At 33.6% G+C, this 14,048-nt stretch overlaps 1 protein-coding gene across 1 annotated transcript in view; it reads left to right on the plus strand.

Annotated features, from left to right (window-relative positions):
• Positions 1-14,048, plus strand: part of LOC117121536 (rho GTPase-activating protein 45-like) — a 74,669-nt gene that overhangs the window by 37,301 nt on the left and 23,320 nt on the right. The window contains exons 3-6 of the mRNA XM_033266767.1: positions 881-1,024; positions 4,016-4,094; positions 5,381-5,447; positions 12,348-12,432. Coding sequence (XP_033122658.1) covers positions 881-1,024; positions 4,016-4,094; positions 5,381-5,447; positions 12,348-12,432 — 375 coding nt within the window. The remainder of the gene's footprint in view (positions 1-880; positions 1,025-4,015; positions 4,095-5,380; positions 5,448-12,347; positions 12,433-14,048) is intronic.

Genomic DNA, 14,048 nt, shown 5'->3' on the forward strand with positions numbered 1-14,048 from the left:
GTGTGAATGCTAATTGGCCATTTGCATAATCAATATTTCAATATACTTGAAATTTATGCTAAATACCCATCATAATTACCATAAAATATTTCTAATTTAGGTGAAACCAATGTTTTGTAAGTCTGATTGGTTTTAATTCTCAGAGAAAAATCACACCGTAATGAGGCTATATTTTACTGCGTAACTTAACAGGAGTATTTCTAGTTTTGATTTATTTCTCGTTTAAAGTTGATATTGGATTGGATTTATTTGGTGTAAACACCAAGGATAATCCACGAAAGTTTAGAAGGAGACTTATTTCCAGTGGGGTCCTTCTGGTGGTGATGGGCAGTACACCGGGAGACAATCCCCTACTCTTTTCTAAAGAATGTACTGCGTTCTTTAACATGCACACACGCCATAAATGCACACGGACCAACGGCTTAAATGTGTCATCTGAAAGACGGTGCACTATTGTAACTTGTATTTCAGCCCTCCAGCTGAAACACAATTGGAGAGGCAGCAAATGGAATTGAACCGGGGACCTATTACAGATATAGTTTAACCTCTCTAGATATAGTGGTTTCAGTTGCATGATTTTTGTTTTCTTTATTAAAGATCATAATATTATCTACTGCAACTTTTCAATTCCAATTCAAATCAAATCACTAGAAATTTACTTTATCATACTACCATACACAATACAAGACATAGATGAGGACCCATCTAAATGTTACTGTAAACTTGTCTTAGTTGGCCCTTTGATATAATTACAAAAGAACATAATTAAAGAAGTATCAGTGGTTTGAAACTTTCAATATGTAAATAATTTTTATTAAGAAAACACATGTGAAGATATGATATGAAAAAATGACTGAATTGTATTTAACACTTTTTCCAGAAATTACAGAATCTATTCAGTCTAGAATTCAAGACCAGCTGAAAGATTTACTGTTCATTCTACGATCAACTTTAAATCGATATCCAGCATTGAGTACACAAGATATCCAAACGACATCACTCTATCTCGTCAAACAGGCAAAAGGTATGTGGACACAATTTATTCACACTAAACTATTTTTTTACACCATACTTACTGATGTGTTAGTCCATATGATGTGTATTTCTTTTCTTTAACCATATTTGTAGAGGGTAACCCAGAAGGTCGGCTAATATTCAGGGGCTCCTCTGTTCTGTAAATAACATAATACTTTTATTGGAGTTGTTTTCTGTTGTGAGAAAAAGTCCTACTGTCACCGGAATTGAACCCAGGACCCTGGGATTAGAAGGCAAGCATCTGAACCATTAAGCTATTCAACTCCATGCCAATTACAAAGCAATTGCAAAGCCAATAAATGCTGGAGTGTAGAGAACTGATTAAATTATCTGGTGGCCTTGACTCTCTGTAACTAAATCTTTTTAAGAAGCTTAGAAAAGTTGATTATGGTTTTTCTAATCAATGTTATTAAATTTTACATTCCACTGCATCGTATGCTAATTAGAACATTCAAATTCCGATTACTTGCATAAAATTAGCATAATCCCCTTGAACGCCTGATTGCCTAATGTTTTCCACATTAGGTGAATTTATTCGCGCGAATCGAAAGCCTCGGTTCATACAAATGCGCATTCACATTTCTATCGGGTTTTTGCGAAGCGAAAAATTGCGCAACCAATAAGAGTTCTGAAAGTGTACCGAGGATTTGATTCGCGTGAATAAATTCGCCTAGGGGAAAGCAGGCTTTACCCAAAGAATACCCTTTTCAATCAAATGGCAAATTTCAGCCAATTTTTATTTTTTGTTAGAATAATCATAAAGGGCAGTTCCAGCTTTAAAGTGTGCCGTTGTGTTGATGCGCCATGACCATCTTTACAGATGGATACCTGCGCACAACAAATTTTCGGTAAATTATTATTATTACTCATATAAATCATAACCTGGGTCTTTGCCTGAAGAAAGGCTTGTATGTAAAATTGGACATAAATTAGGAGGTCAGCTTTATACTCGAGGAACAATGGCTGTGTTCCGATGATCACTCCTATCCGATGCAAGTTAATGAGAAATCCAGTCAAGGTCGCATCAAATTTTATTGTATGTCTACACGAGAGTTAGAGCAGATAGTTGTAGCGCTTATACACTGATATAAACATTAAAATTATTTCTATTGATCTCATGATGATGTTTCAATAAACAAAAATGACAAAACAGAAATTACATTACTGCCTGGGCTAGGCAGTAGGCCATCCCAACTATCAACACATAAAAGGCAAAATATGTTTAACATCCAATGTTTTCATCTTCACTTGGTAGAGCATTCCAAAAAAAGCAAAATAAAACTTTCCGAGTTTTTTTTTTTCACCTACCCTAAGCCTACCTAATAACATTTACGAGATTTTCGGCAGCATTTTATAACCGGAGCCTCCAAATGTAGTATGCGAGTACGAACGTTGTTCGTAGTTCTTCTTGCTAGAATGTGTGAATTGCAGTGGCTAAAGATAAGGTTACCGTATTAGCTGTAATTTCAGAATCATGTACGTACAGTATCACACTGGCGTTCACCGTATCTCATTCAGCCGTATCTTTAGACACAGCAAACGAACTACCACGGTATTTTGCAGATTTCCCAAAAAAAGACATGAAAATTTATATGAAGTTTACAACGAACGATAATAATATAAATTTGTCCTGTAATGTTTTATTTGGATTAATTTTGACAATTATCACGTTAAAAACAACTCAAAAAGGTAATTTTAAAGATGCTTTGGTTGATATTATGAACCAACTAGGTGACCCTGTTCATACGGTCAGTGTCGGCCTCATAACAAGCGCTTGTTTGATAACTACGATATCACCGTTGTAACTTAAACTGTCGGAACAAGGCTTATGGATAAGAAAGCAATCCTAATATGAACAGACTTTAACCCTGGATCCATGCTTTACACCTGTTGTCAGGGTGATCAATGTTTCCTCGAAATCTAGCAAAAGTATTTCTCTGGTGTCTTTCAACCTATTTATAAAATTGGGTCGCATTCAACTGGAAGATCAGTGCATACCAACATCATGCTGGGATATAGTTTTTGTCATTCATCACCTATGGAGAGGGATAACAAAATAGACACATGCAAAGAACCTACTAAAAAAAAAGGAATGTAGATGAGAGAAAGAGAGAGGAGGACTATAAAATAGATACAATACTGTAACTAAATCCGTACAGAGAAGAAAAATAATTTTTGATTGTCCAAAGTCAAAGTAAAATTTAATCATCCATAAAAAATTTAATTGTTCATTTATAACATTAAAATTGTTTAAAATATATAAAAGGTAATGAAACAACAAACAAAAATATGGAAAAAAAAATTACAAATTTGAAGAAAAAAAAAAACAGCACCAGTACAAAACCATTATAGAAAAAGAAACAACAAAGTTAAAATACAAGTAAAATTTAACCATCAAATGTTACTTCATAATAATATAAAAACACCAATTAAAAATTTCAAAGGAATTTAGTCGATCAATTTGTGAGAATGTATTTAAATCCTGCAAAACAACTAAGTAGATTCGAAATTTCAGCCAATTACTGTAAAATGGAAATTATAAGAATTGGGAATTTCAGATTATCTATCTATCACCTGCATGGAACTGTCTAATACCATCAGGAGTAAAAGGGTGAGGGGGATAATGTCCATCTGAAATAGCAGATCCAGGAAATTGAAATAGAGGGGGCCCAGGGAAGCACTTTTACAGATGGAGGGTCTACACCATGTTTGAGGCAAAGGTTACAAAATTTATGATAAATTCACCTCTAGATGGCCGGAAATGGCACTTTCAGACCTGAAATTTGAATATAACTTTCTTTTTATCTCCATTTTTTTTTAACTTAAATATTTTTGTATTATATATTGTTGGTTAAAGTTTAGCGTTTTCCAAAAACCGAAAGGTCCACTGATTAATCTCAGATAAGTATGTATTATACTTTCTTAAAGTTTAGCGTATTTAAGAAGTTGAACATTATATTTGATCATTTTTTAACTTCAGGTTTGTACAATCACAGTGATGCAGATAAATCTAGATTTTTTAAGGCGGTTGATGAGCTTGCCTTATCATTCAGTACCAGGTATGTTTTAATTAATTAATTAATGAATTGTGTATATCCTAGTTTTCTGAATCTACCCGTTTTGGAATATTCCAGTCCTCTCACCCCTATGGTTTGGAATGAAATTTCTTTCAGTTTAATAGGCTTGGCTAGCTTTGAGTCATAGGCTATATGTCCATCTTGCCTATCTAAGCCTACAGGCTTACTTTTCTTTACATTTTTATGCCATTGACTATAAGCCCACCTTTTCAAAATCTGCCTAATTTCTTGTCCAAGTGGGTGAGTAAAAAAAAAAATTAGTTTTCGGTCACTAAAAGTTTTGACGCTACAGTGTTGGAAAATCAAAAAGTAGGGATAGATTGAGGATCATGCAAAAGAATACACAAAAGGTATTATTTAACTGACCATATAGGATTAAATACAAAATTAAGTAATTCTAATATGGAATTCTGTTCTTAGCTCATGAAGGTCACTACATCTATAATATTACAAGCATCCACACATATTAATAAGAATTTGCAACCTGTGATTTTAAGATTCACTGGGTATTCATAATGCCAATGAAAATAATCTTCACAATAAAGAAATTCTGATATGTCTAGCAGAGAGAATAAATCAATATCATGTGTTTATGGTAGCGGAAAGCAATATGCTTAGAGGAAATCACACACTTTTTGTACAGTTACAATATTTCTATTCCAAAGGAGTTATTCAAAAGTCATGATATTGATAATGTAATGAGAGGTTACTATTGGATAAAATAGACGTGACCAAGTCACTGGCATCTCTACAATCACAAATCATTAGATATATAATCATTCGGAAATTATCAAATCAATATCAGTTTTATCAAAATATTAATAACTTTAAATTGTCTAAAAGAATAATTTTTAGTGGCCTTTAACTGAAAAGTCTTAACTAAGACTTTTAAAACATTAAATGTTTTTTTCACCTAAAAGTCGCAACTGAGTTACTACTTGAGCCGGTGTCGCCACCTTAACAGTGCACGGTAGTAAGCCAAGGCTTTTCCAAGGTGGAAGCTACAGGAACCCAGCAAACTGTCACCGGTATACCTGCGCATACACAGTTGTGGTGATGACGCCATCTCATCATCGGGAGTGCAGTTTACCTTCCCTTTCTTGTTCGCAATTTTTTTTTTTTTTTTTTTTTGCGCCAATTTTTATTTTCCAATCTGACTTTGGGTCTGTATACTCTCAGCGCCTTGAGATGATTTTATTGTGAAAAGCGCTCTAAAATATCCTACCATTACCATTATGAACAAAATATTGAAATAATTGTCTCCTTAGTGTGTCGGAATACTTGATGGGTGATGTCGAACAACCGTACAGTGGAAGTCCCATGCTCATTCCAACGGTAAGTATTTTAAAACATTTAATAAGGTTGTGTTGGGTGCTGGTAAATATTTTCTGGTCCAGGGCTGCACTGGGGTGTGAAAAAAACCATAGGGACATGGTGGGAAAGGGGTAGTCTACTGACTTCGCTGCTTCTGCTGCAAGGTTATTGTCCCACAATCATCACTATTGGATTTTAATTGTACTGTAGTAAAAGAAATAAAGGATGTGTATATTACAGTAGCAAAGATTATTAATAAAAATCATTAATAAAATCTTTACAAATCTGAATTGTTGATCGTACTTTAAAGATTAGTAATTCATTTTCCATTTTCATATTTTACTTTCATAATTTATTTACTTGTATCAGTGGCAATGTCAGTATGTTAAACTTACATTAAACCATAGAGCAACTTAATTTCATGTCACCTTGTAACCATGACAATAAAGTTATCTTATCTTATCTTTTGGAGCAGCTAATTAAGAAATGTAGAATAACCAAATGTGTTCAACACTTAATACTCTTCAAAATAACAATATGACAATTTATTAATTTTTTTTTTTGAGTATTATTTATTAAAACTTCACAAATACTTTGTGAGGTTATTACATCAACAGTAATGATAATTAATATCTGGCAACTACAGAGATCAGCTTAGCTCAGTCGCCTAAACTGGTGGTCGCCACTGTGCGTGCACTGAACCGTGGAGATTTCTTGGTCCCCGGTTCAATTCCCATCGCTGCTCTCTTTGTATTTCAGCTAGAGAGTTGAAATGCAAGTTACGATAGGGCACTGTCTTTTGGATGGGACGTTTAAGCTGTTAGTCCCACGTGCATGATAAATAACGCAGTATAGTCTTGGAAAAGAGTAGGGGATTGTCTCCCGTTGTACTGCCCAATCACCACCAGAAGGACCCCACTGGAAGTACCGTAAGTCCTCAGACTTTCCCGGGTTATCCTTGGTGTTTACACCAAATAAATCCAATCCAATCCACTGCCATCAAAGCTATTGAAACTTGAGAAATAATTATGAAATAATTCGATAAATTTCATAAAAAGGCCTACCTACTTTAATTACTGTAATTTAAAAGTATTCATTCAAGTAAAAATTTCAAGTATAATTTAATGAATATTAAGAATAGATGGTAGTATTAATGGCAACTGATACTAAAAGTATGTGCATATTAATCATATATTCCAAGAAAGAAAAAATATATATCAATTAAATAGAAATATCATCTCTTCGTAAATTATTCATTCAAGATTCACTAGCGTAGGATAATTTACATACAGTAAGTACAGTAATACAGCTCCTTTTATCATAATATACTCAGACATCATCGGAGAGATTGTAGCATCTATCTAGTTATCTATAGCTGATGAGAGGAAACGAGCAGTGTTGAAGCGGATAGCTTCAGTGACTACTTCTTGGCAAATTGCCAAGATTTGATGTCGCTAAAGTTTCATTTGATTAAAATGCTTTCAACCAATTAAAGCGGGAAAACTGGGAATAAAACTAAAAGTGGAAGGAAAAACAACAAAATTATGTATATAGACATGCAACATGCCAAATATGGTTGTGATGACATCACATCATGACCATATATAGGCACATGATGACTATATATGATAGTATGGTCACAGCTCTACTCATATACTTACTGCTCATGATACTGGGAATCATCTAAAACAGAAAAAAAAAAACAAAAACACAATTGGTTGACTTAATTAATGTAATCCATTCACAAGTATTTATTAATAAAAATTACACAGTGGAAACTAAATGTTTAAAGTTGCTCTTGAAATAAAGTAAATGTTTAAGATCGATTAGGTAAACATAAACTATAAAATAGTTTACATAAATGAGGTATGTTGTGGCGAAATGGTTACTGTATGTTGTCACACTGGCCAGTAATTAGTAAAATGATTTATTTATAATAATATATGGGAGCTCAAAATATTTCCTAAAAATCAAAATTTGTTTTTCACTATAAATCAACAGTTTGATGTCTTATAATGTTTATTAATCATGTTCCAAAGTATTTTTTTAAATTTATTAATATTTATTTATTTCTGTCTTTTGTGTGATGACACTTTCAGTGACGTGGATCACAAGTAAAAGAATAAAAGAAAACCAAAATGAAAAAATAAATTGAACTAAAAACAAAACTAATGAGTTAAAGAAAAACAATATGTAGATTAATATAAAAACTAGGGTATTTCCATAAAACTACTGCATCGAAAACAAAATTGCTTAAAACTAACAACAAAATTTAAAAGTAAAATGTTCAACTAATCGTTTATTTAACGTTATTTTCATAGTTAATTCTATTAAACAATGTATTCACAATTAACTTTAGAAGGCAATTACTCAAAATCAGGCTTATCTTGACTTGAGTGCAGTACTTTCACTTTTCAATAACTTGGGCTTGAAATGTCCAATTTCAACGGATGGCCCCTCATTTTAAAGATTATATACTCAGCTATACCAATAACTTGAATTTTCATTCTTGCTACAACTTAGCCATTTTGCCACAACATGCCTCAATAGTATTACAGGAAAGTTTTAATGAATTCAAAAAATGTGTTTCCTGATTTTTACACTAGATAATTATCATAAAAATAATACAAAACTTCCAGTGACTGAAGTGTTTCTATCATTTGTCGCTGTAAAATTGTGGGTAAACATTTTTTAAAAACACTAATTTTATATTCAAGTTGATAATTTTTAGGTTGCTTCAAGATTGGCAAGTTAATTACAAAAACAATTTCTATGATTTTTTTCTGGTATTTTGCATGTGGCAATAAATCTTTAAACATTATTAAACATTATTGTAAGAAATATACTTGTTTCAAGTGCTCAGACCCCTTTCATAAGATTTAAACGCAAAATTTTAATGTAGTTGTAATGGGCTTTTTGTAGTACCACTACTAATTTTCTACTGATTTATACATTTAATTTTAGGATATCAAATCAATTTTAAAAATATGTTTCTAATCACCTACTTGATTTGAGCCTACAGCTTTGTAATAATACGATGGGCACCGTATTTACCATGCCACAATGCCATTTGTTTGCACTATGGCCATCTTTTGCAAAATAATTAATGTCGTATCTCTAGTATCATACTATAGATTTGCATTATAATTAGTAATGTGGTATCACAGTAGACAGCAGATACGTACGATTAATTCGAACCTGCAACATATTAATTACACCATGGGCACCGCAGATAGTATACCATGCCACTGTGCCAATTGCTTGCACTATTGCCATCTTTTGCATTATAATTAGCAATGTGGTATATCTATAATCTAGTATTTAGACAGCAGGTGCGATGAGTTACACTATCTTATTACATAAAGCACTACCTTTTCCTTCAAATTTGATAATACAACCAATCCCGCTAGGATATTTATTGCTACTTGTATATTTAGCCGCAGTGCGCTAGAGGTAACGTAAAGTGTTTTATGGCATCTCCACCACTTAGTTTACCATTAAACATTGATAAACTTTTCCCAATCCACTTTATGTAATAAACATAATTGTACTTTATTCCGTCCCATAATCCTGCTGATATCTGTGTTACTGCACTGCTACAGTATACGACTGTTAAACAAAAGTTTTTTTTTTTTCAAGTATCAAGATTATTTAATACTACTTGAGCCATCAAGAGCAATTATCCGCAATCACAAATTCACAATCACATGATAACAATTAAATTAACAATTTAAAAAGAAACACCATTTTCTTGAAGAAAGAAAATATAGTAAACCTAAAAATAATTTAAGAGCTGCCTTAATGTCTAAAGGGGTGACATTAGCAGGATCATCAAGGGCCAGGTCGCAAGTGAGGGCAAATAGCAAGAAAGATGAATGAAGACGGGAGGTACGAGCAGGGAAAGGAAGAAAAGAAGAATGGCGAGAATGATGCAAAGAAGTAGAGCAGGAGTGATGTTGGGGGAGACAATTATGTAATGGGTGGTCTTGGTTCTGGACAATTTTTGAAATCTGGATTCATAGGGAATTATATTAAGTCTAGAGTGGATGAAAGTGTAGTCATTGGAAGAAGCAGATGGATCGAGAACTTTCGCAAATAGGTTTTCAATACATTTTTATTTATTATTATTACTATTATTGATATTATTTGCTGTTGCTACTGCTAAAGCTGCTATTGCTGCTGCTAGTTTTATTTATTATTATAAGGACGGATCCAGTCTGGTGAAAGAGGGTGAATGTGCACACTGAGTGATTGTCTTAAGGGAAAAAACCCTGGTGGTAGGGGTGCAATGAGAAAATCCCCTTTTAAAGGAGATTTGTTCATAGCACCTTCATTAATAAACCTCTAGCACCCTCATTAATTTGTTAATTTGTTGTACCCTCAACAATTATTTACAAAAAAGTAGAGGGGGGTGTACGCCCCTTATACCCCCTCATAATTCGGCCCTGTGATTAAGTGGTTGCAGTTTTAGCTTCTCAGCCTTGAAGTCGGGGGTCCAATCCCTCGCTGTGCATTTCTCTTCTTGTCTTTGAAAAAGGCAACTTACTTTACCTCTCTCCCTCCAGGAGTAAAAATGAGTACCTGGTAGGTTTGAACAAATACTGTAATGTGCAGATACTTTTTAGCTGAGTACACTTTTTTTCTTTTTTTTTTATAAGAACCAGTAAAATTTTGCCCAGGCTAAGTGTTCTTATTTTTTGGCCAATTTCAGGCTCAAGATGTTCTTATTTTGTTCTTATGTTACACACTTTCCAAACATACAAATGTATTATTGTACCAGTATACACTGTTGTACTGGAATGTAGGTAAAAGTGCCCCAGGAAAAACTGGCCCCGAAAATAAAGGCCACTAAAAAAAACGTCCCAAGAAAAACGGCCCCGGTAAAAATGGCCCCAAATGACAAGTAGGTATTTACACCTCCTGTACTGTATTATAGAGGGTATTACATAGTCACACCTACTGCACATAAGGTACAGATATATTTTTTGGTTTTTCTAGTTTGTTTAAAATAAAAATCTCATTGGACATTTTACCTCAGCCTCAATTTGTTCTTATTTTGTTTATAATTTTTAAGCAATTTCAGCCTCAATGTTCTTAAAAAATGTGTTCTTATAAAAAAAAAAAAAAAAAATTATGGTATGTTCCTTGTCTTTTATCTAATAATGACTGGGGGTAATTAAATGTGAAGCACTATGAGGCCTTGCTGGCTTTGAGCATTATATAATATCTAACATATTATTGTCATTCCTTTCTTGATATAATATTAATTGTCGTTGGATGAATAGAAGGTATGTAGGAGGTCTACCGTGTCCCTAATCTAGTAAGTGGCTTCGCAGTCAGTTAGCCTGTGGATGAATTACATTGGAAAACTGCCAAAGCTGGTGAAATAGAACGTCCCTATATAAAAACTAATTTAGCATATTCTGATGCTTACATTACTACCCAAAGTACAGTACCAGTATATTTTGACACTTAATTTAATCAAACTGTTTACTGCCTGACCGACATGAAACCATGTGATCGTATCAGAGTAAGCCAGGCTTTTACACTTGCCTTGCGGTACTTCATATATTTTCACAGTGCTATTAACTTGCTCTTTTAAAATCTAAATGAAATTTTAATAATGTTTTATATCAAATTTAGTAATGTATAATCAGCATTAACAATAACCTTTAAATACTGTAGATTCATACATTTTTTTTTTAGACCAGTACCTAAATTATGTGTGTTTATTTAAAGTATAAATAAAGCTTAATATTATAAACAGACCTGCATTATTAAATTACAGCTATAGTTTTACGCTTTCAACACTGCACACAAACATTACAATGTTTTTTTCATGTTTTAACCATCATGTTCTTTCCTGCCACGGTTAAATTTCCATTTGATTATTTTCCCAATTATCCACACTAATGTAAAGTATGGTAATCAGAAGATATTGAATTTATACATGGTCATATCCATGCGTGGATAATTTCGAATACGAGGTGATTGCATGGCATATTATAGAATGCTGTAAATTATGCTGGTATATCATGTTCAATGATAATGCTGAACTTTGGTGGTTCACGAGTTAACAATGAAAAGAAAAATTGGAAGAATATTGATGCAGACAATAACACAATATAAACTGTTGAACTGTCTACTATTGAAGTCAAAGCACTATATAACATTTTACAATATAACTATTGATACCATGCCTGGAAAGCAGTGTCTCCGACCATGAAAATGATCTTGATAAATTCCTCCAGCACTATCAAATGTTATCTTTACACTATTATAGACAAATAGCACATTCTGAGCCAGCAAAAAATTCTAAAGTTTCCTCTAGTAAATGCGTAATGCACCAAAGCACTATATAGCCCAATAGTAGTGGTCTGGTGTAGAAAATAACCCCCGATCCCCCTCGGAAAAATGCCTCCAACGTTATGCTTGATGTGTCCGACCGCCAGTTGCATGGTCGTGCATATTTTGCAGCCCTGTTTGATACCTTAATACAATAAGTACAGAGATACTGCCTTCCAAAGATGTGGAAAAATTTTAAAGGTCGCTGGCCTCCACCCAGAGTCCATTGGGAGTATCAATGAAACATAACAAGAGACCAATCAGAACAGGGCAGGAAGTATGTGCTAGTCCCACAAACAAAATGTGTTGCCCCACGACCATGTGTTGTATGTACTTGGCAAGCGGTGGGGCTTAGCGGAACAGGCCATTCAGCCGCAAATTTAACTCTACATCCTAAACAGGTACCCATATAAAACCCTGGGACAAAGTGTCTTGCCTTAGAACAGAAACAAAATTTTGAAGCAACCTCAAGGATGGAGCTGATAACCGCAACCAATTGTGCTACAGTAACCACTTATTATAATGGTGATATTGAAGCGCTTCAGTAATTCTTATAATTCAATCTTTTTCTTGCAGTCCTGTGTTAGTGTTCCAGGGCTGAATAACAACACTGAACCAAGTCTCGCATCTGATAGTCATCTTGATGTGACCGAAGGGCGTAGTAAGGAAGTTTTATTATTTTAATATTGATCGACTCTAATTGGTTGATTGATTGAATAAATGTTGATTATAAAACACCTGGCTGATAATAGTTATAATACTTAATAGTTGGTAGTTTTTATTTTAGTGATTTTGATATACTGTAATAATTTATGTGATTATTGATTGATAATTGAAGATGATAATCACGGGATGAAAATCAACACACACTATAGCTTTCAAAAATGTAGGATGAAAAAAAATTGGTAGAAGATTTCAATGGAATGCTGTCTGCCTATGTAGCACACCGGGTGGTTAAAGGGAAACGCTTGTACAGTACAAGAAAATCTGAGGTGCTATAAACATGTCAATGTCTTAAATCACCCCATTGACTGCCATGGGGTGGGAGGGGGTATTCATCTGCATCCTCGCCTTCCCCCAGCCTATGACCCTAGTACAAGCTCTGTTCTTTTTTGACTGCAAAAATTACCAAATATGAAAACTACGGTAATATATAGACTTAAAAAAATGGTGGCCCATGTCGTGTGTTCCCTCCTCCCCTCTTTACAATTTTAAGGATCTCACCTGGCGGGGACTGGTTTTACATGAGAGACCGCATCTGACATCCTTCTGGCACTGGTGGGATTTTGGCTACCTAGGCTTGGCAAATAACCAGTTCAGTTTCTGTTTATACCTAGGTATCACTTCACTTCTGCATAAGCATCTGGCAGGCTAGGTTGACTTTAGTTTTAATATCGATGTTATAGGCCAGAGTTGGCTGATTTAGTCAGTGAAGGTTTATCCACCATATGGCAGCTGATATCTAAATGATTCTCGGTGCCTTGTTCTTTTTATTTGACATAATGATATAGTGTATCACTATCCATATTGTAAGCAAATCTGTGGGATTAAAATGAAATTAATGTTTTTGATTTATTACGAGCATTGCCTACTCATAAATTATTATGCTGTTATCTAGTGGTATAGTGTTTCAAAAAGAACTTGCTGGTTTGGTTTGATATATATTACAGTCATAAGTTTTAGATTAGTCTATAATAAAAATATTTTATTTGTTTTAGTTTTTAAGTTCAATTTCCCTTTATTGTCCCATATATTGTTTATAGTACATGAAACTCTTTTTCCAAGGTTCAAACATAGAGTACTACAGTTTTACGTCACGATACCATGTGATACAGTACTACTCAGTTACTATCGGTGACACAGAATGCGTTCAACAAATGCCATTTTCTCTATTCACAAACCATTGATCCCAATTTCTAATGTAATTATTAAGAAGTTTTATCTTAATTTTTCTTTGTAAATGAATGATGATTAATTGAGTGTTCGATAACTAATATAATGCGAGCTTTTTGTGTTTTTAGTACATTTTGATGGTAAAATAATAGATAACATGTCTATTCCAGAAAGCGTATGCAGGCATTCATGTGTAATGAACAATAACCAACGTCTGGTTGGCAACAGAGGGCGCTACCTTGCGTTGAGACGACACGACTGTGGTACTCTATACAGTATCATAAATATAAATAAACTTAAATATGAAAAGTAGTTAAAAGTTGTTAAAATAAAAGATACAATTGATTAGTTAATATAAAAATATATATGGTATATAATATAATG

The sequence above is a fragment of the Anneissia japonica genome, unplaced genomic scaffold, assembly GCF_011630105.1.
Source record: "Anneissia japonica isolate Jap-2015-1 unplaced genomic scaffold, ASM1163010v1 scaffold287921_len548085_cov176, whole genome shotgun sequence".
NCBI lineage: Eukaryota > Metazoa > Echinodermata > Crinoidea > Comatulida > Comatulidae > Anneissia > Anneissia japonica.